Here is a 26,868-nt window from a genome sequence, read left to right on the forward strand (position 1 = left end):
TGCACCACGGCTACAGGGGAATCTCTGCTCCAGCACCTGGAACACCTCCTGCCCCTCCTTCTCTGGCCTGGGGTCTCTGCATGGCTGTTTCCCTCACACATATTTCTCACTCCTCTCTCACAGATGCTGTGCAGCATTTTTCATCCTTTCTTAAGTATGCAATCACAGAGGTACCACCAGCTTTGGCTAGTGGTGGGCAGGTTTGGAGCTGGCAGACACCAGTTGTTCCTGGTGGGGGGCACACAGATGCCATCCCCAGAGCTCCCTGCTACCAAAACCTTACCCCATGAACCCAGTACAATGCCCTTCTGTCAACTCCTCCTGACTCCTCAACCTCCTCAGCTGGGGGCTGAGGGTTACCCTGTGCCAGCCTTGGAGCAGGGGCTCCTCTCTGCTGATCAGCTTACCAGCCTGAGATCGAGTCTTGAAAAATTCTCACTTGAGCTAATTAGCTGTGGTCAGCAATTTTTGGTTTTTAAACATTAAATGCTATGTTAAAACAAACTGGTATGTCAGGTAAACATTATTCAGGGCTGCAGACCAAGTTATACATTAATGGAATGTAGACTATGTTCTGGTTTTTATTTCAACATTCCTAGTATACTAAAGTTTCTTATGATGCTCATTAAAATGATCAAGAAACAATCATAGCATTTTAAGAAAATCTTGCTGAATCTTGTGAAAAGAAATTAACAGAAAATTTTCAAATTTTTACATCTTGATCCTGCTTCTGGGCTATAAATGTTGGATGAAAAGTGCAGCAGCCAGATGACTCAGATACTTGCTGCATAATAACCGTGCAGCTCAAAATCATTGAGAAATTTTTGTTGGCTTAAATTTCTGCCAGCAGACTTCATGCTGGATTAAATCAAGTTTGTGCAGGTTGGCAGTTTTGCTTCGTGACCCTTTCACCTCTTCTCCAGTTTCTAGTTTCTTTCCTTCTGAGACCACTGCAGCAGGATGTCCCCAAGTCCCTTTCGCTGCAAACTCGGTGCCTGTGCTTTCACCATGCCTTTGGCCAGTCACACCACCCTCAGCACTGCCAGATAGGATATTTCTAATCATCCCAAAATATCTCTCTCAATGCAGTCTGTAATGCAAAAGGTGTACCAACAACTGCATCACACTACTCTATTTTGAGAAAATCTCACACAGTAAACTGTAAACACATGTCAGTTCATATCCACCCACAATAATACTATTGCCTGTAATGAAAACCTGAATTATATGGTATGCATGCAAGTAAATGCTAGAGCTTGTAGTTAGTGGTGCTACACATTCCCCAATATTTAAAATGTTTTTTAAATAAAGGGAAAAACATATGTTATACTACTATGGACATCTCATTATTGTAAATTTCTCTCAAAATACAAAGAGATTGAAATTAATTTATTTTTAAGTACTGAACTTTATCAGTAAATCAAAGCATTCCTTTTAATGATCAGCTCATTTAACCCCTGCCATATCCAGGACTTTCTGCATCAAAAAGAAGCAGCTTAACACCAAAGCACTTGTGCCCTTTCTACTATCAACTTAGCAAATAGACACACTGTAAGGCTTACATTTATTCACTTTTACTACTTTATTTAGATAAAAAGGCCACATTTATGTGCAGTACATCTTAAAGACAAGCCCTTAGAAAGACATCAGAAAAGTTAACAGCAAAAAAACTTCAGTAAATTACTCCTCACAAGTGCTACAATTCTAACAGTCTGGGTTTTCAGAACCAGACTCCAGCAGATAAGACATCTACCCTATGTTCAGAGACAAAAAGTGTATGACAAACCCTTGACTCAAACAAGGCAAAAGAATTATTCTTTTGATCATTAGTTTGCAATGTGTGAAAAAAAAATTCTGTGAGACTTAGATGTTGAAGGTCCTATGTAGCTAGTAACAAAATAGCATTTCTAAATTACTTTTTAAAAAAAATATAAAGCAGTTGAGATTCCATCATAATGATGCAATATGAATTAACTAAAGCACTGCTCAGAAGTCAGTAATTATTACTATTTCTTTGCATATGTGCAATTTCATGTGTCCTTGTTGTCTCAATGAGGCTATAATTTCTTAAGAGCTATTTTCTTGAGAGAAATAATCTGAAAATCTCAGAGGAAATAAATAATATGGAAAGTTTAAGTAAAAACTGGACACTATTTTAAATTCATTTTAGTTAACTTTTTTCTATAGGTCAAGAATTAGGAATGGGGAGAAAAATAAAAAGTTTCAGTGATGAAATGAAAACATCAAATTAAAAATAGAAATACAGATTACATAGGGAAGAAGAGAAAAAAAATTAGCCAAAATTGAGGTAAGTAAGAAATTATAAAATAAAAATCTGGTTAGATGAATCTAAAACACTGAGGAAAAATTTATGGTGAGAGGCCAGCAAGCTAGTAAAGTTACAGCATATAAGGTATAAAACAAACCTTATGAATACTACAAACCCATTTAGAATAAACAAAAAAAAAATGAAAAGAATATTACCAATAACACAGTTTAGTATTTATTTCTGTCCTGTTTCTTAACACGAAGAAGAGGCTATTTATGAAATTCTCTCTAATAGTGCTTACTGAAGAAGAGGTTTAGCAATGTCTGCCTGGTATTACCTTCACAAAATACTAGATGAGAACAGCTTGTATCTGCAATGTCTGAGTAAGATGTTAATCTTTAATTGATCTTAGAGCACTGACAAAAACAAGAAAGAATGGAAATAGCCAATATTAGGGATTGCTATCCATGTTGACTGCAGTAACAATACACTTACTTATTATCGATACATTAATGTTCACTGTTATTATCCAACTCAAAAAATAAAAGCTGCCTGAATAACACAAGAATAAATATATATTGTACCATCTAGAAATAGTTACAATCAGTGTATTATCCACAAAGCTTTGTAAACAGATTATTTAAAGACAGGAAAACACATCAAGAACAGTGGAACAGTCACTGCTTTCAAAAACCACAGTGTAGGAGTCTTCAGGAAGCAAGCTAAAACTGCCCAAGACTAATTTCACAAGAAAGGAACAGATACTGAAATAAAATTAAAGACTGTTTATCAGCCTGTGATTATAGGCTAATTTGCATGTTTTCTATTACACAAATTCTGTGTAACACACACATACACATATATGTGTACACCTATGCACACACACATCAGATGTTTATAACCTGGCTGACACTCTTGCATTTGCTAGGTCAGTTTTTCACAGCCAAGCCAAGTTTCAAATGCTGCTTACCCCAGGATACGATTCATTCCATGCCTAGCAGCATAATGGAGCGGAGTATTGTGCTGGTACGTTTCTCCATAAGAAGTATTTGGGTCAAGAGTTTCTTTTAGTTGAGGGTTGCTCTCATAGATTTGGCAGGCCAAGTTTTCATCTCCATTTATAAGAGCTTTGCGGAATTTGGTGGTTGTATTTCCCATGTTGCTATCCTAGCTATCAATGGCACTTCTTCCTTTCCCCTTCATCCACTTCTTGTGGGGTTCTGTAACATGCTTCACAGCCTAAAAAAGACAAACAACATTCCAGTTATTCTGTAAAATTCTTTTTCCTAGATGAAAAGAAAAAATGCAGAGCTATAGCACTGTAAATAGGCAGGTGAAGAAGAAAAGAAGTACATAGGGCCTATAAACACTCCTCATGAATTGCCGAAATCTTCCTAGGTAAATGCACACAAATTCCCAATTCTTCACAGACCGTTTCCCTGACAAACGGTGGGTCTCCCTCCCTCTGCAAATATCTTCATTACCTACACTCTTCAAACCTATGGAAAAGAAATGGCTAATATTGACCTGTACTAGAAGACTGGCATGAACACTGAATTTCCATGAATGAGAAATTAATTAAAAATTAGATGTTACTTCAAAAACAGAACAGATCTGAAGCAAAATTCTTACACAAGGAAGAAAAATTCTTCAAAAATATGCAATAAAGTAGACATAATTTTAACTCTTAATTAAAGAAAATTATATTAAAATATGCTTGAAGCACATGAGCTTGTATAGGTGGGTGTACACAGCACCCTTCTGTGCCAGTAAGATGAATGCCCATGAACACAGGAATTACCATGGCCCCATTTTAACAGCTCTGCTAAGCAGAGCTGTTAAATTACCATGGCCCCATTTTAACAGCTCTGCTAACTCTGCTAGGCTAAACACCTAGCCCCTTACACTTGGATTTACAATGAATGGGTCCATACAACATCTGGCATCTGTACTGGCACAAACCAACTGCACCTTACAGTACTTCCAAGTACCTTCCAGCTGCTGTGCTCCCCAGCCTCTCACTTTTACCTGATGGAGGCACCCAGAAGATTAAGCTGCAAAAAGACAGGGCAGACAGAGCATCTCTGCTCATGACAGGGGACAGCAGGAGCTTATCTGGATGTGCAGCTGGAGAGAGCACATGTTGGTTTATGTCAGGGCACAGACAGGAGAGTCAGCACCGGCAGCAGCTGGTAGCACAGTGAACCTTCTAGGAGGTCCCTGTTGTGTGTGAGTCATCCCATCCACACTGCTCCATGCCAGACCTTTCACCCCACAAAGCACACACAGGGATCCAAATATGCCAGGCACAGCAGGTTAGGGACTGAGACTGTTTAGTGCACATAAAATCAGACAGGGTAGGAGCTGCCCAATATGTTATGTTCAACTTAGAGGGGCTATCTCAAAGCTACTATTTCTACATTGGCTTTCCAGCACAGTTACTGGTGCCCCTCCAGCCCTGTAGTCAGATGAAACAGAGGAATGCAAGGGGTCTAGAGCTGCAGAGAATCCAAGGGAATCAAGATGAAGATAAAATTCACACTAAAAGCAGTTGAGGAAGTCTGGTGAACAGCTGCAGTGACACACTTTTGTTTCCCCAGAGCTGTTGTCACCAGCTGCCTCATCAGCTAATCTCATCAGAGTGGTCAGGTCTGTTCAAGAAGGAGGGAGGTGGCCGTTGTGGCCTTTATTTTAATCCTTTTTCCTACAAAATTGTGGTAAAACAACCCTTATTTTGAGGTGTTATGAGGTAGCAATGACACTGCTGTATCAGCTGCCTCCACATACTAAACATGATTTCAGCAAAGGAAGAACCAAGTAGGCACTCATCCAAACACAAAAGGACATCCTTCATATATCTAGTTACATCCACAAACCAAAACCTAGATTATTCAATCACGCTACAGATTCTGCAGCATTTTGTATCCTTCTGTCATTGATATATTTTAAAACACAAACATGCAGATACTACGCAGGTATAATATTTATATTCTTCAAGAAAGTCACTGCATGTTCACATTACTATGTCACAACTCTCAGTGCTATAAATTAATGTGTTTTCAGATGCAAAACTAGTTGCATACTTTACATACTGGGTAGTTTCAGGCTTTAGTCTATGAACCTTTAGTCTATGAAGAAAAGTTCTACACTCTGGTTCAGTCAGCCAGCAGTTCATATTACATTCAACAGACAGGATCTTAAAAATAACTTGAAAGAATGATTTCACTTAAGTTTAACAAGATTAGTTTGTGGTATTATATTATCTGTCAATTCCTATCTACCACCAGTAGCTCTCAAGACTGTAAACTAAATTAATGAGAATAAATGCCTAAAAGATATCAGAATCATCATGGAAATCAATAATGAAGATCTCACTAATGGCTGTAACACTAAGAAAAGCACAAATAATTTGAAATTAGAACGTAACAGCACCAATTTCCATGCATTTATTTCTGGAAATTAGCACACAGATAACTTGCATCAGCTGCAGAACATGCTGCTTCTTGCCCAAACTGGAACATTAAACAAACCTGGGTAGGGATGAATGAGAACACTGAGAGTAGAAGGAGATAAGATGGTGCCCCAGGCACCTAAGAGAAATCTGGGACAGGGTGGTTCTGTTGAGATATTGAAGATGAGATCTGAATGGATTTAGGCAGGGGTGTGGAAACGCACAGGAGAAGTGAGGGTCTCTGTGGGGTGAGCTAAAAAAGCTCAAGTCATTTTTGTGCAGAAAAGGCAAAAATCATTAATTCTTTTGTACACTGAATAAACTTTATGTACTTTTGATGCAGTATGGATATATTAGAATGTTGTACTGTCATCAGCAACTACTAACATAAAAGATGTTAGTACTATTATGTACATTATCAAATCATCTGGAAATTTTAGGAATATGCAGACTGCACCATGGAAGTCAGTGAAAAAAGTAGTGACATCTGCTTTCTTTTAAAAAGCTGACAGACTATGTGTCCAATAAAGGGCTAAATATGACACAGACATGATGCAGAAAGGTGAATGAAATAAAAAAGAGTAAAAAACTTGTTTGTGTAAAAGGACCAGACTCCAAGGGAAATGAATCTCAGTCGAAGGAAAGGGAGAATTCTAAGAAGGATTATGATACAGAGCTATGATATGGCTTTGAAAAGACACAAGTGAACTCCAACGCAAAACCAAGAATGAATGCAGAGGTATTGAAAATGTAGCAAAGGCTCATGTAAATACAGCCATCACATTATCAAAATAAAATGAAAGATGATAGAATGGGGATAGTCAATGAAGGCCCTTCAGGTGATGGCAAACAGCTTATATTTGATGTGCTAACAAGAAACTGATCTCTGAAAGAATGGAAGGAGAGAAGTGACAGAGTCAAAATTAACCCAGAAAACACATGATATGATAAACTATATTAATGTCTGTCACCTTCATACAATATCCACAAAGTTTTTAATTTTTAACACCACAACAGACATTAGCTTCTTAAGCTTTGGAAATTTGGTGGGCCACACAGTATTATTTTTTGTTTTCTGAATTGCAATTAAACAGGTCAGCAGAAACACAGAAAGACAAGGGAGAAGCTGTCTCTGTACCCTGGCTCTAACAGTTGGCTCCCAGCATGTTTGGAAGTCCAGAAGAAAGAAAGATGTGACAGCTGCTGCCTCTCTCAAGCTGCTGCAGTTGATGAGTGCCCTTCTGTAAAATATTCAAGATCTGCCCATTTACAGTCATCAGTTCATCTTTCAGCAAACAGCCCCACTGCATCCGCCACCAAAGCAGCCTCTGCCTCAACTGAAGGAGAAAAAGGACAAAATGTCAGCTGATGCAACAAAATTCTGACTTGAGAATGGCTGAAAGGGGGCCAGTCTGATGCCTTTTAGTGTAATTATCTTTCATGAAAAGCTTCCAACCTGTTACATTCTCAGAGAACAGAAAGTTAACCAGCAAAGATGGAACCAGACATTCAGGGAAAGGAAACTTAGTTCACTCCTTCAGCCTGTCATTTTGTGTTTTTAGAGGTGAAGGGCATATAACACAGACATTTCCTCTGACATGGGTGGCAGGGAAGTGGCCTGGAAGGTTATCAGCCAGTCAGCCTCAGAGACCTGGAGAGCTGAACTCAGGTGTTGCTAAAGCATTTGCAGCAGCTCCTGGGCACACATGGATAGTGTGTAGTGTCAGTGTCACTGGTCTTGCTTCCCTCTTTGTATGAACCTGGCATTTAAAATCCTTAGGCTCTTTTTTAGTGTCCACATCACAGTGGAAAAAAAAAAAGACCACACAAACATGACAATTTTCTAGTATTTTATCTAAATAAAATGAGACTTGAATAGAATTTTACAGGACAAACACAGGATTATTTTTTTGGTAGGGAGATCTATTCACTGAATTGTCAAGCTCTGTGCTAACTGTATCATGGCCTTTTAGCACAACCTTATATAATTTATCATAACCACAAACATCATTTTACATAAAATGGAAAAACTAAATGTAATGTTTGAAAAATATATCCCATAATATTTCTGAATACAAACATCAACCATCTAGTTCTAATTTTGAAAGTATATTTCTTACTGTATTGCCAAATGGAAGTTCCAGCCTAACAAAACCCACCCTAAAGTTTAAGGAAAGATTCATATAAACTCCAACAGGGCCATCACACTTTTCTGCCTTAGCACTGAACAGTAATTTCTATGGCTTTATTAGCAACACTTTGGTATCATAGCTCAATAAAAATTTAACAAAGAGACAGCCACTCTAATAGGAGCTTGATGATTGAGTACAAGATGAAAAAAGAGTGGATAAAGAAAGACGTGAGTAGAGCAAGGAAGCAGTGAGATTCTGAGAGCAGTTGCACCAGCTGCCCAATTACTATTGATTTTTCCATGGGCATCATCATAGAAGTGAGTCTGAAGAAGAACAGCAATGACATCATAGGATTTTAGGAGTTCCTCCTTTCTAGGTGCCTGCTAGAAATTTGTAAAAAATAGTAAAATATTGTATAAGGGGGATCAGGTAAGTATTTTGGAAACATCAGACATCTAACACTCATTTAGGAAACACATATTGAACACAAAAGTCTTTCATGACATGGCATATCTTCCTCAATTTACATTTTAATTGCTTTCGTACTAAAACAGAATTTCTTACTGAATGTAGGACTAGCGTGTGTTGATACAACAGCTGTTCTAAACCTTGGGGAATCAAAAAAAGGGAGACAGACTGTTCTGCATCACAGTGCTTAGAAAATCTATCAAAACCAGTAACAAAATAGTCTGGTTTAACAATGAGAAGAAAATGCTATATATTTCTTGCACAAAAAAACCCTACAATTTATATAATGAACAAAGATCAGGACTGAAGCTAATAATCATGTGCAACTTTCTTTTTAGAAGGTAACACTCATAATTACACAGTTTAACCTTAAAAAGTTTAAGTACAATTTGCAGATTAAAAACCTGAAAAACTACTTCTTAAGTAGTTTGTCATGTAAACTATAAGAATATTCTTCTGGAAAAGCTAAATGAGCCCAGATCAAAGAAGACTGCACAGCTCCTCATAATTAAATCTTAATATTATTAAAATAAAATACATTAACTAAAATTAGTGTACATTACTTGGCTTCTAAACCCTTCAAAAGACAAGTGATAACAAACTAGTTACACAAAAAGGATAAAAAGATATAAAAAAATACTTGTTTTTGATGAAAGTATGAAATACTTTGAAATTATATTCTAAAAGCATCTTCTGTTTCAAGCACAGCTAGCTCAAAAGGTAGCTATTTTATTTGCTTTGGATACTGCAGTTAAACAGCTCATTTTTAAAAGCTGAGTTTCTAAAATGTTTACTGCAGAGTCTGTCTTACATTATAAATAATTTTTTTTTGCAGAAGGGAACCACAAACAACAATAGTTTACGAAAAAGCCTCATGACCTGTATGCTTAGGATGAGTGTCACATTATGGTATTGGTAATTTTAATCCTCACTTCTGGGACAGGCTAACACAAATAAAGCAAGTCAAAAGTTATATTCAAGAACTCTCAGAATACCAGGCTGTTTCCCAGAAACAGCAGAAAAAGCCCCGGTTAGTGCTCTTCATCCTCTCTTACCCTCTCCCCTCTACACAAAGTAAAAAAAGAAGAAAGGAAAAAGAAGAAAAAAAAAGAAAAAAACCCCAACAAAAACAAAAAAACCACCCCACAACAACCCAAAAAACCCGCTCACTTTACCAAGAAGACAAAATTAAGAATGAAGCATTCAAATGTGCATGTCTATTTTACATATGGATGGCACAGATGCCTGTAACTAAGATGCAGCAGGAAAAGTTAGGCTAAATCTAATTTTTACATGTTTATAGTCAAGATTTATGATTTGTCAAATTTTAATTAATTACAAATTGTTCTCTCTGCATACCTGTATCTGGGAGAACTTTTCTGCAAGTCTGAAGTAACAAATGCACTTGTAAAGCTTGAGAATTGGTTATGAAAAGAGTGGTGGTGTTTAGAGGTTTTTTTTACACACTGAAATATGCTAAGGTTTGTGCCAAAAGTTCTAAGTCATCAACAGGAAATAATGAAAGTGTCTCTGCCACTTTAAACCTCTGTGAATAGGACTTAACATTATCAAACTCTTGTTACATTTTACACATCAAAATGCAGAACAACAAAAAAAAAATTATGCCAACATCTCATCCTTCATACAATGATCACCAATATAACCTTCTCTGTGCTTTAAATACCAAGGTTGAAAGTGGCAAAAATGTTGAGAGTTGACTTGAATAAAACATAGTGTGGGCTAGTGAGAGAATTAATAAAAAAATAATTTTTATGCCAGCATCTCACCCTTCATACAATGATCACCAATATAACATTCTCTGTGCTTTAAAAACCAAGGTTGAAAATGGGAAAATGTTGAGAGTTGACTTGAATAAAACATAGTGTGGGCTAGTGAGAGAATTAATTATTTCCTCATTTATATGCTTGTGGGATACAGAGTCTAGCAACTTAGGTTGCAATCTCTTTATGCTGGTATATGTACCCACAAGTTGAAGGTTAAAGTTATTGCTCAATTTAGTAATTTGAGACTTTGGCTTACTGACTCAGACATAAAGACTTTCATCCAGGTGGAGTATTTTCTTTCAGACACACTTCTTTCACAACTGTAGTTTGTGGAGTAAAAAGGATTTTAAGAATGGCTTGGGGTTTTTTTTGCACTGTTGCATTTAAAGGGATGCAACTGGGCCAGCTGCAGCACAGACTAGAAGCAGTTTAAGAAAACACTCTGCTTAGATGTAGCTAAAATAATAGCTACATCATTTTTAACTGTGTTGTCTCCAATACTTGCATTCATCATTTTAATGAAGTGTGGTAAATCCACTGTGGGGTAGTTATGTACACACATGGCAGGAGAGACAAGATACTGTGCAGGCAAATTGAAGGTACATTGTGATAGCTGGATAATGACTGCCTTCCTGCAGGTGGTCACAGGAAAAAATCCAGCAGCACAAGTTAAAAGGAGCAATCTGTTGTGGTGTATACTTTTTTTTCCCTTTAGTGAACAGCAATTCGGTAGGATGGAACAAAAGAATCATCATTCTATCATTATGCTCTGGAATATCCATTGGTCTCACCTGTAATTGTGAATTCATTTCAAAATTCATTCCAGGGCCTGATGTCTGTAGAATTTTTTTTTAATAACAACAAAACCCTCAAAGTTCTGTGAAATTCAGATAACACTTTGGAGTTGTTCCCAATGTAACTGCCTGTCAAGGCCTTAAGAATCTTAGTAATTTAATTTCCTGTACTTTAGTCAGTTATACAAGAGAAATCAGAGAATCATAGAACATCTTGAGTTGGAAGGGACCCACAAGGATCATGGAGGTCCAACTCCCAGCCCTGCACAGGACAACCTCAGGAATCACACCATGTACATGAGAGTGTTGTCCAAAAGTTTCTTGAACTCTGTCAGGCTTGGTGCCATGACCACTTCCCTGGGGAATGTATACCAGTGCCCACCCACCCCCCAGGTGAAAATATTCTTCTTAATGGTATTTTTAGGTTCCAGGCATAAAATACAGCAGAACTTTTTTAGGGCTACCTCTTCAATCTTCAGGTTGTGTAGACTGGTCAAATCTAAAATCTAAAATATTTGTACCTAGCCTACCAACACTAGCACCCTAAGACCTTCTCTATCTCGATCAGAAGGGGAAGAAGCACAAAAAGAAATGTTTGATGTTGTATTAGATTAAGTCAAGCTACATGCAGACATAGTTCTGGCATTTTAATCCCAAACACACTGTTCATTTTAGCATAAAAAATTCACCATAGATTGTTCCACTGACTAAAGTAACAGTACACTTTAGGTATAGCACATAAAACATTGTTAGTTTATTCAGGATCTATAAAAGAAGTCTGACTTCTGTGTTACAGGCCAACGCTGATAGCATCACCTTTTCATCACAAAGAAGTGAACAAGTGTCACCCAGCACCTGTATAAAGAAGCAGCAGCAGATGATGACTCACAGGAGACAGCATCAGCGAAAAACTAAAGATTATGAACCAGAGACTGGTAATATTCTTAACCAGTGCAACAGCTTCCATGCTGGCAGCATGTGAACACACTTTAGTCACTGTGTTGACTTTCTGGTTTCTCCCTACCCTCACACACACATCTTGCCCAGAGGATGGGAGTCTCTGCAAAAAACATTCAAACACACTTTGCTTAGCTGTGAGATGAACTGAACTGAGCTGGGTTGCTGCTTAAGAGAAATGTGTGTTGTCTCTGAAATCAGACTCAACAGCCAAAAACTACAGAGAAATCACCACCAATAGTTACAAGGCAACCATTCACAGAGCAAGGGACAGATGGGACTCAGACTGATGCTGTATGGGACAGAAAGTCAGAAGAAATTTGTGTATTTCTGTCAGATTGATCTGCCTAGAAAAAGTGAGAGTAAATACAACCAGTATTGACAAAGAGCACTGCTAGAACATGAAAGGAGGAATGAAGAAGGCAACATAAAGAACTACAGAAAACCTCATGGGGAACTTGACTGACCAATCTCTGTAAGGTGCAACGTGCCTGGACCCTGGCCTTGACTGGGTCCAGGATGTATTTTTCAAGTACTTGTATTTGCTCACCTTAGCACAAGTAAACAAGTTTGAAACTGCATGAGGGCCCAAAGCCAACCTTCTGGAGAACCTCTGGTAGAATATGGCCAGCCAAAAGCTTTAATGTCAACTTAATTTTCAGTGGAGTTAAACTGACAGAACTGAAAAAAAAACTTGCTGTCTGCCAAGGCACATCCACAGAAAGTGAAACTAAACAGGATGGCAACACAAGGATGCTCACGAGGACACTCCACAGTGAAATCTGAAAATCCCTTATCCATTTAGAAACCTTAGCATCTTCCTGAAGCAGAAATTTCTCAGCTTCTCAGAGGAAGCGTTTTCATGTGCAAGAGTATCAGTTTGTAGGGTCATACGCTTATTGGATCTTGTAAATGTGAAAGAGGCCTGTATGATAAATCATCAAATGGAAGGATAGCTACACAAGGTCAGGCACCTGCAAGAAGACTGCACACAACAACCATCATTCCTTCCTAAAAGCATAGAGTCTCATTTGTGAATAACGAAAATCCAAAGTTACATTTCATTACATTTACACTGAAATACATTTCAACATAAAACCTACTGGTTTTATAATCAGCAATGTATTTCAAATAAAGTAAAAAGGTGAGGAAACAAATAAATCTAGATTTTTCAATGTCCAATCTCACAAAACATGCTGGATTTGAGAATGTCAGAGGAAAGCAACGATCACAGTATACTACCACTGACTCTTGGCTCATAAGAATACTATTGGGAGGACCAGTAGATTCTATCTGGGATAGTTCCACAGGTTGCACGTTCTGAATAAAATAACCAACACTTACTGTATTTCCTCTATTATTACCCAAGTAATTTAAAACACTGAAAAGAACACTGCACACCATTTCAAGGAACATGCAATTTTGTCAGAGTTCCCTACTTACACTTAAGCAAGCTACACTTTGAAGACTAGACTAAATCTCTATTTAGTGCAGTATATTAATAGCATAAATATCTATGGATGAAATTTTGTGAAATATACTCTGATTACATGAAAGGAATATCTGTTTCCATGTTTTCAAGTGGAAGGTGAAGAAAGTACATTCAACTGTCTGAGACAGTTGACAAGCATTGTTAACAAACGTACTGGACCAGAAAGAAACATGCACATACTGTTATTGTTTCCTGGAGGCATTCTTACGTGCTGGTTTTGTTCCATGTAAAGCTAAAAGACAATGTGACCCTGCTGATCTTTCAAAGAGATCTTGATTTTTTTCAGATGAATGAACAAATCAATTTCCTTTTAACAAAGAGGTAATTTAACTCGTCAGCACTCCTTCAAAGCAATACATTCATTTAAGGTCTAAACACAGAATCTGGGAGATCATTGTGTGTCTAAAATGAGATGGATTCCTGTAACAAAGTATGTTTTCTACACCATATTTAAGAAGCATTTCACAACATTTCTGAGAGACAACTTCAGGAACAATTTAACTCTTTTTAGTCCAAGCATCCTGTTTATCATGGTGCTGACTCCCCACAAGCTCAAGAGTTATCCCTGCTAAGAACAAGCCATTCAGGTAACTGCAGCGGAAACGATCGTCACTTCCATCTTATGTACACCAGAAAATGAGGAGAACTGCAACTGATGAACTTCTGATAAAATGGCTAATATACCCGCCAGCAAAATTCTGACTTTGGCAGGGAAATGGCGAATGATGTATTGGATCTAATCTAAAATTAATTTAAACAAACACATAACTTGAAGAAGTATTTTGAACTTTTGCCAGAACACCTCTGCTGAAATATTTGGCCTACTGCATACAAACAGTTTAACAATTTACATAAAGGCCATGGATAACAAAATTTAATTATAGTATGTCATATACAGTCTGTATTTAGGAAGATTATTCTTGACACCAGTATAATTACAATGAAACACAACCTTGTTGTATAATGATTTTTGGCTTCAAGATGACTATCAAGCCAAAGAAAACAGAAAGACAATAACGATTTTAAAGAAATCAAATATTACCTGACCTTGAATCACAGAAGGGTTTGTACTGGAAAGAATCTTTAAAGATGAAAATGTCCAACCCTTCTGTCCTGGGCAGAGACATCTTTCAGTAGACCAGGCTGCTCAAAGTCCTGTCCAACCTGAGTTCAATCATGGGGCATCCATGACTTTGGAGAACCTGTTTCAGCGCCTTGCCACCCCCATAATAAAATATTTCTTCTTTATGCCCAATCCACATCTACTTCTTTCTGTTTAAAGTCAATGCCTCTTGCCTTGCCAAAACCGGCCTTTGTAAAAAGCCTCTATCTCTTTTACAGAACCCCCTTTACTTATTGAAATGCTGCAAGAAGGTCTCCCCAGAGCCTTCTCTACTCTGCTTCTGGGCTGAACAATCCCAACCAACCCTTCCAGCATTTCTTCATAGGAGAGTTATTTCAGACCTATGACCATTTTCGTGACAGTCCTCTGGACTCACTCCAGCAGGTCCATTCTTGTACTGGTGACCCCAGAGCTGGACACAGTGCTCCAAGCGGCATCTCAAAAGAGCAGAGTTGAGCAGAGGGGGGTCACCTCCCTTGACCTGCTGGCCATGCAGTTCTATTACTTCTTTTATCAGTTCTCCTACTAACATAATCAACATACCTAGGGACTGATGCAGACACTATTACAATACAAATGACTGCTGTTCAGTGTAGAACTGACTGTTACTGACCTTTCCCATGTAAGGCAAGGAACAGAAGAAGGAGAAATGCAAGGTGCCAGAGTCACTTTGCAAAATCTGACCTATTTGGCATCAGAATTACATGAAATAGAATATTATACAGGCTTAGTATTAGAAAGATTTTCAAGAACCAGTCTGAAAAAAATACTCTGTTTTACCCAAGTAGTAAAATCTTTATGATTTTAATACAGAAATTCTTCAACTATTTCCATTAAGCTTTCACCAGAAGTAACTGTACAGACACTGGGATCATAAATAACTGTACAGACACAGTGCCTGATGGAGCTTTCCCCGTGAATTTTCCCTGTGATCACATCCAGAGGTCACGCTGAAGCCAGAGAAGACATCAACAGCACTCATGCCATTTCTCCTACTCTCTCACTATTCTTGCTGGCAACCAGATAAGACAGTGGAAAAAGAGCAGCAGAAGTAACAAGCCTGTCTGAACTGCCAGGAGCAAGAAAAATGCAGGAAACAAGGGAAAACAGCACTAGGTTGAAAGGAGAAAGGACTCTACACAACTTTCCTCATCCATGGGCCATTGTCATGTGAGACAAATAAGGCAGAACTAGTCAGTGTTTACTTTAACTAAAGGACATATTAATAATGGGCCTACACAAGGTGAATTGTGATTATCCCAAACAAACATTCCTTATTCTGGCTTTTTTTATTTTATTTTTGGATGAATCTTTCTAAATTAGTATGTACCTATAAGGCTTATCAATACAATTCTCCCTCCAATCAGGACAATGAAGTTTCCTTCAGAAACAGAGAGAAATATAAACTAACAACTAATATTACTACCCTTCCTGACATCCAAGCTTAAGGAAAAACAAATGTTACAATGTGCTTTAAAATTAGTATTTATATTAAAAATCTAAGCCATAAGCAAAGAAAGCAGATATTCTATGACAGAAATAAAATATTTTTTAATTTTAATTTTTATCCATTCTTTTCGCAGCTAATATTGCTTAGAAGTTTGGGAGCATCAGCTGGGGAGTTTTCTGCTCACTCCCACCTGGCATAAACTTCAGCTCACATGCCCAAAGAATATTATAGAATCACACATGTAGTATTTTTTTAAATCATTCTTTTAGAAGTCTTGTTATGTTTATCTCTTACAGTCTTTCTTAAATAGCAAAACTTTGATATAAACCCTATACTTTATATTCAGAACCACAACATCCAGGTCACCAGATTCTTACATCTTGTGTCTGCTGGAACATTTCACTATTGCATCCACTGTTTCAATTTCTTATTATGCCTGAAAACAAAAAACTCTCTGTTCATGCAGAAATGTGTCATAACAATAAAAGAGCATCTGTGCTCCAACAAATTCAGTGGCATTTGTACTGGCTAAGGCTAACCAGTTTGCATTAGATTTTAGTCTTAAATTATTGCAAAACGGTAGAAAGCTAGGAATGGTTTTGTTTTACTGGTTTAGCACACAGACTACATCATACTTCACATAATTGGCCTATATAATCAAATTATTAATCCTTCAAAGTTTTTTAACAGTTTTCCACTTCAACAGCAATTTTCATAAGAGTGAATTAAACCAGATCCAGACATCAGTTTGGACACTGTCCTGTGCTTATGCTAAAAGACAAAGGCAGGCAGACAAGGCTGTTCAAAGGTATCTGAAGCAAGATACAATCTCAGCCAGACTTGATGATCCGAAACTATTATGTCAAAGCAATGTTTGACCTGGGTAAATGGCTACTTGATACAGCAAAAGATAAAGACGTAGACCAGCAGATTCTAGATGAAAACTAGTGCCCAGATTTGTGCAACTGTCCATGATTTTCCAGAGAAGAAAGCAAGCAAGTTTTTAGGTACTGAGAAATAAAGAATCCTTGATGGCAGTAAGGGCTCCTATCCCCTAATAATGTGCTAAGGGAAGAAATTTCTTTAGTCCAGCAAGTTAGTGATTGACCTTGTCCTGAAATAAAGAATTCTCCATCCATTCAACACATTTACTCACGAGTCTTCTGTTTGCATCCACAGTGTCCAATGCTTAAAAAATTGTAATAGATTATTGCAGCCAGCATGTTCTTGAGATTCTGAGTTCAATTGATTTTCCGTTTGAAAATTTGAAAAATTACCTGCCTTCTACAAAAGCCTACAAAAGTAAAACCTTTAACCTTTTATAGCTCCATCACACAACTTAAAAAAGAGGAATTACAAAAGTATGAAACAAGCCTTCACAAAACTAAAAAAGCAGAACCTACAGGTTTTTTTCAGCTCTGTAGATTTAGAAGGGTTGTGGCATAAATTAAAAATTAGGTCTGACAAAGACTGGTAAAAATCCTCTGCTGTTCTGGAAGTTATTTCAGACTGACTTGTAAAAAAAAAGTGTTAATCCTCAAAAATAAATCTGAATTTTGCTTAGGAATAAATATCTGAGACTCTAAATGAGGAAAAAGCTATTTTATTGCTACTTTGAAAGAATTTGATTCCTAACAGCAATTCTGTTTCAAGACATTAGCTAAGGCAAACTGAAAATTATTTTCATTATATACATACTCAAATGTTAATGATAGCTAGATAATCTAATTACCTCATTTACCACTTCAACTATTTATACATCAACATTTTAATAATTAATACAATTTATTGTGCGCTTTCATGAAACAGCTTCATATCTGGTTTGCAGCCAAATTTCTAATTGTTTTAGACTTCACAAATAAAAAATCAAACAGATAATATATAACTTCAGTTCTTTTAAAAGTTTGTCATTACTAATATATGCATTTTTGTTTCCCATTTTGTTTTCAAGTATTGTAAACATAATAATGGCTATACTGGATGAGATAATTCCTTGTCTTCTCATCTCATTCCTTGTCCAGAGTTAATAGCAGAGTGGACCAATGAAAAGTACAAAAACTGGGCAAGAACAGATGGACACTGCTACCCAACAGTCTCCCAGTCTCCACCAATTTACCACATGACAAATTTTTGAGGTAGATATTCTAGGTTTATATTAATAACCTGTATTGCATTTTTCTTCCACTGTGTTGTTCAAAACCTCCCCAAATCTATGGAAAATTTTAACAGACAGAGCATCCTGAAATTTCACAGCTTAATTATTCATTGTGAAGAAATATCTGGTATAACTGGCAATTTGTTAAATTTTTTTAACTATCTACAAGAACTGAGAGGCAGACAGCAAAGAAACTTTCCATATTTGCTCTCTCCATTCCAGTTGCAATTTTAGAGATTCCTATCTCATCACCTTCTATAGGTGATCACCCTTACATCATACTAATATTTTGCTCCTTCACAGATTGATTGGCCCTAATTCTGAAGAAGTGGATTCTGTGCCATTTTTAGGATTATTTCTGCTTTTTCTGATCTATTTCCAATACCACTAACACCTTTTTAATTTAGGACATGCAAAATGAACGGATTCACATCATGGCAGCATAGCTTCTATTTTGACACTACATTTACTTTTTGGATACTTTTTGATACTAAGGACTAAGTTAATTTTCTTCAGAGTTTTTAATATAAGCTCGAAATCTTGTTTATGAACTGTAATAATGAAGAGAATAATATTCTATATAAATTGAGCACTCCTTTGTTCCCCCAACCATATGAATCTTTAGCTATATCCACCACTGTGTCTCATAAAATACTTTTGCAGTGGGCACTGTTTGTAGTAATCACTGATTACCATCTTTTCTATATTATTTATCCTCATATGCAACAGCAGAGGTCCTAAAACTGATGTATCTGGGACTCCATCAGTAACCTTCACCCACTGTGAAAACTGTCTCTTTATTTCCATCCACATCCATAACCTACTTTAAACCAGTGACTTCTGCATGCTATGGACACGTGCTCTTTCCCAAAGCTGTTTGCATTGTTTAAGACTTCTAACTAAGGGATCATGGGATGCAACACTTGAAAATTCAACCAGATTATACAAATGTCTTTCGCCAACTTCTTCAAAGAATTTAAGTTTGTGAGATCAGACTTTCCAGTATGGTATTAAATTGACGGATTCTCAGGACATCACATTTATTACATCATAAATTCATAATTATTACATCATAAAATTCCAGGAACAGCTTGAGGCATCTGCTGTCCAACAAGCCTGTCTTGGAATCTTTTAAAAATTGCATCATGTTAACCCACCTCCAGTAATCAGTCACAAAGTTAAGTTCTTAAGAGAGAGGCTAAATATGACAAAATGCAGGGGGGTTGCACAGTTTTAATTAACAAAGAGTTCTAAAGAAAATCATATTTGCACTGAAAAAATAAACCAAAAGAGAATTTTCACAGTTTCTCCACAAGATTCAACACAGATTGTCAGTTATGAGATAAGACCTACAAAATCAGACCCTGGCTCTCAACACCAAGTGCTTTGGCAAACAATACTTGATGAAGGAATGGTGTCTGCTAATCTCCTTTTACCTTGCTAGATTCAGCCAGAATGCAGGAAACCTCTAAAACACATCCAAAATATAATTTTACATTGAGATGGAATAGTGATATTCTGTCATTTAAGAGCGTTGAATTATTTTAGACTTCCCTCCCCATTTTCTCATGAAAGACCTCTTTCTCTGAGACATGCTGAATTAATTACCAAGGAAAGACTACAGCTAGATGCTGTGAAGGAGAGAGGAAAGCATTGGCAGTCATATGAGTCTTTTCTCTTACTCTGACAATGTTCGAAGTATCACATATACAGACCTTGCTTCTTTTTACTCCTCTCTACTACACTGCAACAACAAATAAAAAGAAACTTCCTCCCAAAGTTGCCTCTCTTCTACCAGTTTTCTTGTTCCCATATTCTTCCGTAATCTGTAAAGCTTGTCACTCTCTTTACTGCTCTTCACTTCATGTTTCCTGGGGAAGAACAAGGAGACACCTCACAGAAAACCCTTGCATAGCTGAAGCATACCTGAAAACTTTCATCAGTTTTCCCAATATGAAGAGAATTTTTATATTCAGAAACAGATTTAAGCATTCAACACTATTTATACAGTCAGAAAGTATTTTACTTTTTACACTTTGAACCAGAACACTGCAGCCTAAAAAAAGGAAACCATTATAAAAAGATTTAGATTGTAATTGACAGTTATGCTGGACTGTCACAGAACCAGACTACCTGAGGTACCAGATTCAAATCTGTTCAATCTCAGATTACTAATGGTCATATGGTAATACTCCCCTCCTAAGCAAAAGCCTTTGGCTTGGTATCCAGTATTCAAGATTCTTTGATGCCTTGCCCACGCATTGACCCTTCTGTATTGCCCAGATTTTGGTAGGATGTTTCTGTTGCTTGGGGTTTTTCATGGAAAACTGCTGCCTTACCTTTTTTTACAGATGCTTACTGTGACCGTAAGCAAGCATTCTGAAAAGCAGCATTCTCTAGACTTACATTTCCTTTATTTCTAATACTGCTTGCTCACACCACCAGCTACTATCAAAATACATAATGTGGAGTTCACACAGTTTATGTCCATGACTGCCTCTATTCCATTCACATCTGCTTCAGAGTTCCCAGAGTCATAAGAAAAGAATGACTGAGAGTGCTGAAGCACAGCTACCTCACCTGTGGATCTGGTACTTCTGGTTAGGTAAGGTGACTTTTAGGACCTCTGTGTCCCTTATTTGCTGCTACATTAGACAGGGAGGTCCTGCAGAACAGAAAGATCCAGGTCACCCTCCTGACGCGGGAGGTGTCAGTGACACTGCACAGGAGGCTCTCAGCCAGTGCTATTTCCGAATGCCGCTCACAAAGTCACAGAGGACATCTGTACATGGGCTTTCCCTGCTGGGGTGGTGCTGCTGGGACTGGGACATGCGTTCCCTTCCAGCTGCCTCCACAGTTACGCATGCCTCCTCATGTAAGGGAAGACTTTAAAGTCTACCAAACATGGCTGCAAAGCAGTGACAGCAGATATCCAGCCCAAGGTGGTGCATGGCCACTTGAGACTAGGGAACCCAGCCTGCTGATGTAGAAGAGTGAGTTTACTGCTGTCTGTTAAGTCACCACATCTCTTTTTCAGCTCGACAAGCCCATTCAGCCTCTTCTACCATGACTCATGAAACAGTTCTTCTATGCAGCCTGACCTATGCCAAGGAAAAGTTCAATCATCAATCCTGCATTTACTAGGAACTTATATTTGGCTGTCTGAAAATGAGACAGAAATCCACTGGGGTAAGGTTCAAGAATACATAGTTTGTTAAAATAAAAATGCCACTGCCAGTTGCAGAGATTTGCAGGAGCAAAGACAAGCAGTGGCAGACGAGACGAAAGCTGGGGGAACCAGCTGTATTAGTCTCAGCAGCTTGCAGAGCTGTGATGCTCAGGAATCCCTTGGTGACTGCCTTATGAAAAACCTGCTCCAGTGCCAATGTAACATGCAGGCACTTATTCAAGTATAGTTCTTCCTGCTTGTAAAGTAAAAGGCACCACAAGAGAATGTTCCCTACCCCCACTCTCCACCAGAAAAAAAGCCACACAAAAGTGCATTTCTTTTTCCTCTATCCTACTTATTTTCTTGGGCTGTTCTCCTCCCCAGAGCCCAGTGTGAGACCTCTATCAGTTTTCCCTGAAAGCTTCAGAATTTTTAAGTCATTTTTATAGTTACTATGAAGTGTGCACTTAATCTGGAAATCTGCCTGCACTATCTTTATGACACAAATGTTGCTTGAGAAACTTACACTGCAGTTCCCTAAGTGGTTTTAATTGATATCAGAGCTGATATTGACCTTTTTTGTTTCTGATCCACCCCCTCTGTTCATCCATGCTTTCACAATTTCCCTTGCTGGTTTATTTTGGTGACTGTACAGAGAAGCAGAACAGATCTAACTCAGATTAATTCTCTCTTCTGGATTTTTCTTCCAGAATGCTGATGGTCCAAACATCCAGAGCATGGCAGCAGTGGTAGGGAGCAGGACTATTTGTACCAGTGCATACTGTGTGGAGTGGAAATACTTTCAAAACAGTGTTTATTCATACTGAAGTGCAGACAGAGGCAGAAACATCACCAATGTGCAAACTGTGCAAAGCCTATGGTTGGGTGCTAGAGGCAAGGAAGTACCACTGCATTAGCTAAAATCAAAACAGTTCTCATGAAATGTCTTTTGTTGTCCAGCATTATTTTATCAGCTATTACTCTGACAGCAGCCATATACTCAGAAAGGGATAGTGGATGGAGCATGAACTAGAAAATGTTGCTGGGTGGAGTGGGAGACTGCAGAGCAGGCATCACAGTACCAAAGGCAGCAATGGCTGCTGCAAATTGCACCTAAACTTGCAATATCCCATGTTGGACAGTGTACAAAAGAGTATCAAATTATATCAGGATGCAAACTCACAACAAATAACTGATATAGCAACTTCAGCCCTTTACAAAAATGTCAGCAAAACAGGTACCCCTGTCTGAGTCCAGTTTTAACTTCACTAAGCAAAACCTCATGATTGTCAATAGCAGCAGCTGATGCTATTCAGGTGTCTGACACTAGGCAAGCAAGACCTGTGTGGAAAGACAACTAAAATGCCTCTCAAATGGGCAGTGGAAGGACAAAGGTGAGCTTGCATTTACTAAAGAGAAAAATTCAAGCTCTCCTACCCTGACAGTGAAAAAGCAGGTATTGGTGAAAAAGGTTTAGTGTAGCTGCAGGGGACCAGCAAGACTCCAGTGAGAACAAAGTCTATTAAACTGGCACAAAGCTTTTTGAACAAATACACTCTTGAAGGGCAGAGAGATGAGAAATATATCTAATTTAGTCCCTCTCCATCTGCACTTTGGGAAAGAGAGATGTTTAAGAACAGTATCTTCCTTCCTCCCTATAATGCTAATCCTGTTGTACCATATTTCATAATGTACTTAAAACTTGCTGGGGAACAACCTGTGGAGCTGATTTTTCAATTCCTGCTAGATATGAAGAAACAATATTTTATCAGTAGAGTTGGGATATTCATTTGAGGATTTAAGTTTTAAGGTTTCAGTTTCTGAAAATTTCAACAGGCACAAACAGCTTTAAAAATCTACTCTGCTATCACTCTATGTACTCAATAGAGCATCCTGAACAGCAAGAAAGATGTTCCAATTGCACTAAACTACTCTCTGGAAAAGAGAGAGAGCAAAATAAGCAACAGACAAGAAACAAAAGAAATGGAAGATTGTTTGTTAGAAAGTAAAGTAAGAAGTATCTCTGAAGCAAACATCTAACAGCTTAAAAACCAGCCATGACTAACAATATATAGTAATGAAAATATACCTCTATAAAGAGAGGAAATAAATAAAAGAGACTCCCTTTTCAAAGGGTTGAGTGGTTTGCATGAAAACCTATTGAGTTGCAACAGAAAGGCAGGAGGCTGGAACATTCAGGAAATGGGGATGATAGAACCACCTACTCTAAGAGGCATACACTCCACCTATGCAAAAGCTTGCTCATTTTTTCAGCATGGAATCAAATGTCTGAGTGACATGGAAATCATATTTCCTAATCAATTGGAAGGGCAAACTGTATTTTAAAAAAGCCCAAAACTGTGCATTTTGCAGCCTCATATCTCATTGAATCCATTTTGAAAACAGAATACTGCTCTCATATCTTCAACTCTGTGCAGACAGATTTTAAAGCCACTTTCATTTAATAGAATGTAGCAGATTTAAATAAAAATAATTTGTTATCCCTCAACTGTAGGGCCACAACATACAATTATTACATCAGAACATTTCTTGTGTGCCCTCAGCTGTTTGGATACAGCAGCAGGGTGGTGGGCAGTTTAGAAAGAGAACAGGAATCATCAGAGTTACAGTAAGCAGGCTCAGGCAGTACTGGGGAAAACAAAGTATACAGTAACTAAAACAAGGCATGATTAGGGTGGACTGTCTGGCTTTTAGGAATGTGAAAGGATTTAGTTTCACAGTAAGCCATGGGTAGATTGTTTCAAGAATATGTTTCTGTTCAAAGTTCATACTGAGGTTTTATGTTTCAAACAAACCTTTTTGAACACCTCCATTTAGCACTAACCCAGTGTGCTTTGATCTGAATGTCATCATTCCTTTGAAGAAGCTAAAACATGCTGAAGATTCACAGAAAATACTGTTTGGTTTTCCTACAAATTATATTATTCATACAGAAGTTATTCCAAAAAAATACATTAATTTGTGGGGTAGGATTTCTTCCCTTGAGCTCATGAGCAGATTCTAAAATTGAGAACCTTTGTATATTTCCAAAATAATGAAGGACATAATTATCAGTAACTCTTCATGGCTACCCTAAAACCACAACCTAACAAAACTGAAATTAATTCAGTATACTTTTTCAGGCTTGTGACTAATTAAAGAGAAATTTGACTCATTATCTTCATAATCTATTTATATAGTAGAAAACTACACACATAGCTAAAAGAAGGGGGAAGGGATAAAAAAAGTTAACCAATCATCTTCTTAAGCACTTATTTAAAAATTCTGGTTCTCCATACTGATTTCTTACTCATATATACATGAAGCAAAATACACGCAACAAAAAATCAACAGGATTTCTGAATGAACTTAAAAGGTACTACTATGAAATAAAGACCAAATCAAGAGGCAACTTACATCACATTTATAGTAAAATAATTTTGACTATTTTATTAAGGTTTGCACACTTTACATTGCAAACACATCCAGAGTAACAAACACTAAACCCTCCAAATTGTCCCTTATTAATTAAAGATTACAACAAAGTATTTTATACTAGAACATGTTGTCTGTCTAACTCCTATTCCAGACAAGTAAATTTAACTTTCCACTTAAGTAAGGAATAATAAACTTTCTTTAATAAGCGAGTAATTATAAACTTCAGGCAGCTTGCTTATTGAGAAAGTCTGAATTAATGAATTTCTGGGGGGGAAAAACCCAAACAAACCAACCACACAAAAAATACCCAAACTCAACAAACAAATAAAAACCAGAATAAGCCAGTATTCCAATTACAATTATTAATTTATTTAATTGCCTGAAAGAATGCATCGGTAATTGGTCTACTACTACTAATACTAAGCCATATTACAGAAAAAAACACTTAACATAGAACACTCTGGAAAAAAATCTCATTAAGGATTAGTCTATTTCATGACAGACATGTGAAATTCAAAGCATTAAAGTGATCACTTAAAATCTTTGACTACACAGAAGTCAGGTTAAAAAACAGGGTTTGAGCCATGCAGTACAGTTTATTTAAGATGCCAATATTGTTCTCTTTTACAGAACTCCACAGCTCTCTGGGCCAAACATACCACTTGGGTCGGAACCAGCTGTATGTAGAGGAGGGAGGAAACAGTTGTGCAACCATATCATGAGATATGGAGCAAGCACTTATTTACATTAGCAGGAACCTCTGGAGGTGAACAGCTTCTACCCTTTGTTCAAGGCAATCTTCAGAGCTTCAAGGCTCCTCAATGCCATTCTCACTGAAGTTCAGAGTATCTCCATGCGTGGAGATCCCACAGCCTCTTCAGACTACTTATCCCAACATCTGACCACCTCAATAATAATTTTTCCTAATGTCTAATTGAAACATCCCTTGCTTCAATATTTTCTGTTGTCTCTAGCCCTATCACCCAGCCCCTCCAAGAAGAGTTTGGTTCTGTCTTTTCTGCACCCTCCTATTAACTGAAAACAAGATCTGCTGCTCTAGTCTCCTTTGAACAGAGGACACCCAGCTCTTCCAGCTTTTCTTTTTACATTATGTGCTTCTCTATCCTAATTATCCTGGCAGTCTTCCTCTAGGCCTGCTTCAGAACGTCAGCTCCTCTCCTACACCAAGAAGCACAAAACTAGACACTGTTTTTTGATGCCGTCACACAAATGTCAAGCTGACAGAAATACTCACTTCTCTCAGGGGCTGGCTTCATTCTCGCTCAAAGGTACCTTGCTGACTCACATCCAGCCCAGTGTCCACCAGCAAAGCCACGTCATTTGCTGCGATGCTGCTCTCCATCCATCAGTTCCCAGCCTGTTCTACTGTGCAGTTATTCTGCTCCTCTGCTCATTTTCAGCTGAACACCAGCCATTAGGTTCTTGTTAGCCCATTTCTCCAGACTGTCAAGGTCTCTCAGAGGAGCAGCCCTGCCCTCCAGCCCACACAACCCTGGTGTCATCAACAAGCTTGCTGACGGTGCACTCCATCACCTCATCCAGGTAGTTAATTAATATTATGAATGCAGAGCTGCACTACTTAATTTTACTGAATACTAATTATCATGTCCTGAAAAGGATAAAGACTTCCATGCAGTTTAATTTTAACTAATTAACAGGCTGGTAAATGGGATGTTACAAAAAACTTGTACTTCAACACACAAGTCACCAAATAAAACCTCTTCAGTATTTTTTAATGGGCAGTTTGCACTTGGTGACTCACTGAAATAGCTCCAATGAAAGATTTCTCTCCAACACATCCTTCTAAATATGGAGAACTAAATACACAAAGTATCTGTGTCAGTGACTCTCAAGAAGTCTGGGAAAAGGGCCTAAATTAACAGCCATTGTATATTTATACTGCAATAAGCTACAGAGCTATTAGTAATGTCTCAGTACTGCAGGCTGTGTACTTCCATATACAAACTTTCAGAGAATGCAAGTAACAGGAATTCTTTCAGAAAGAACAAATGCTTTGTCTTAGAATATTTAACTCACAATGCTTCATAGACCTAGATTATTTGCTAGTACAATTTTACAGTAGATCAATTTCTACAGAATAAATGTGCCAGATCATTGCTGAAGAATTGTGTTTTGCTATCATGAAGTCTGCTATACAGCTGGAT

The 26,868-nt window shown here is 37.7% G+C and overlaps 1 protein-coding gene across 5 annotated transcripts in view; it reads right to left on the minus strand.

Annotated features, from left to right (window-relative positions):
* The window catches only part of ANKIB1 (ankyrin repeat and IBR domain containing 1), an 85,554-nt gene that overhangs the window by 49,064 nt on the left and 9,622 nt on the right, over positions 1–26,868 (minus strand). For 4 of the 5 annotated variants that reach the window (XM_039706294.1, XM_039706301.1, XM_039706271.1 and 1 more), the window contains exon 2: positions 3,240–3,508. In XM_039706294.1, the coding sequence (XP_039562228.1) occupies positions 3,240–3,427 (188 nt within the window). In that variant the 5' untranslated portion in view covers positions 3,428–3,508. Of the gene's footprint in view, positions 1–3,239; positions 3,509–14,394; positions 14,612–26,868 lie in introns of those variants that run through there. The other variant, XM_039706279.1, reaches the window with a different exon arrangement.

Source organism: Passer montanus, unplaced genomic scaffold, assembly GCF_014805655.1.
Source record: "Passer montanus isolate IOZ18808 unplaced genomic scaffold, ASM1480565v1 scaffold10, whole genome shotgun sequence".
In the NCBI taxonomy this organism is placed as follows: domain Eukaryota; kingdom Metazoa; phylum Chordata; class Aves; order Passeriformes; family Passeridae; genus Passer; species Passer montanus.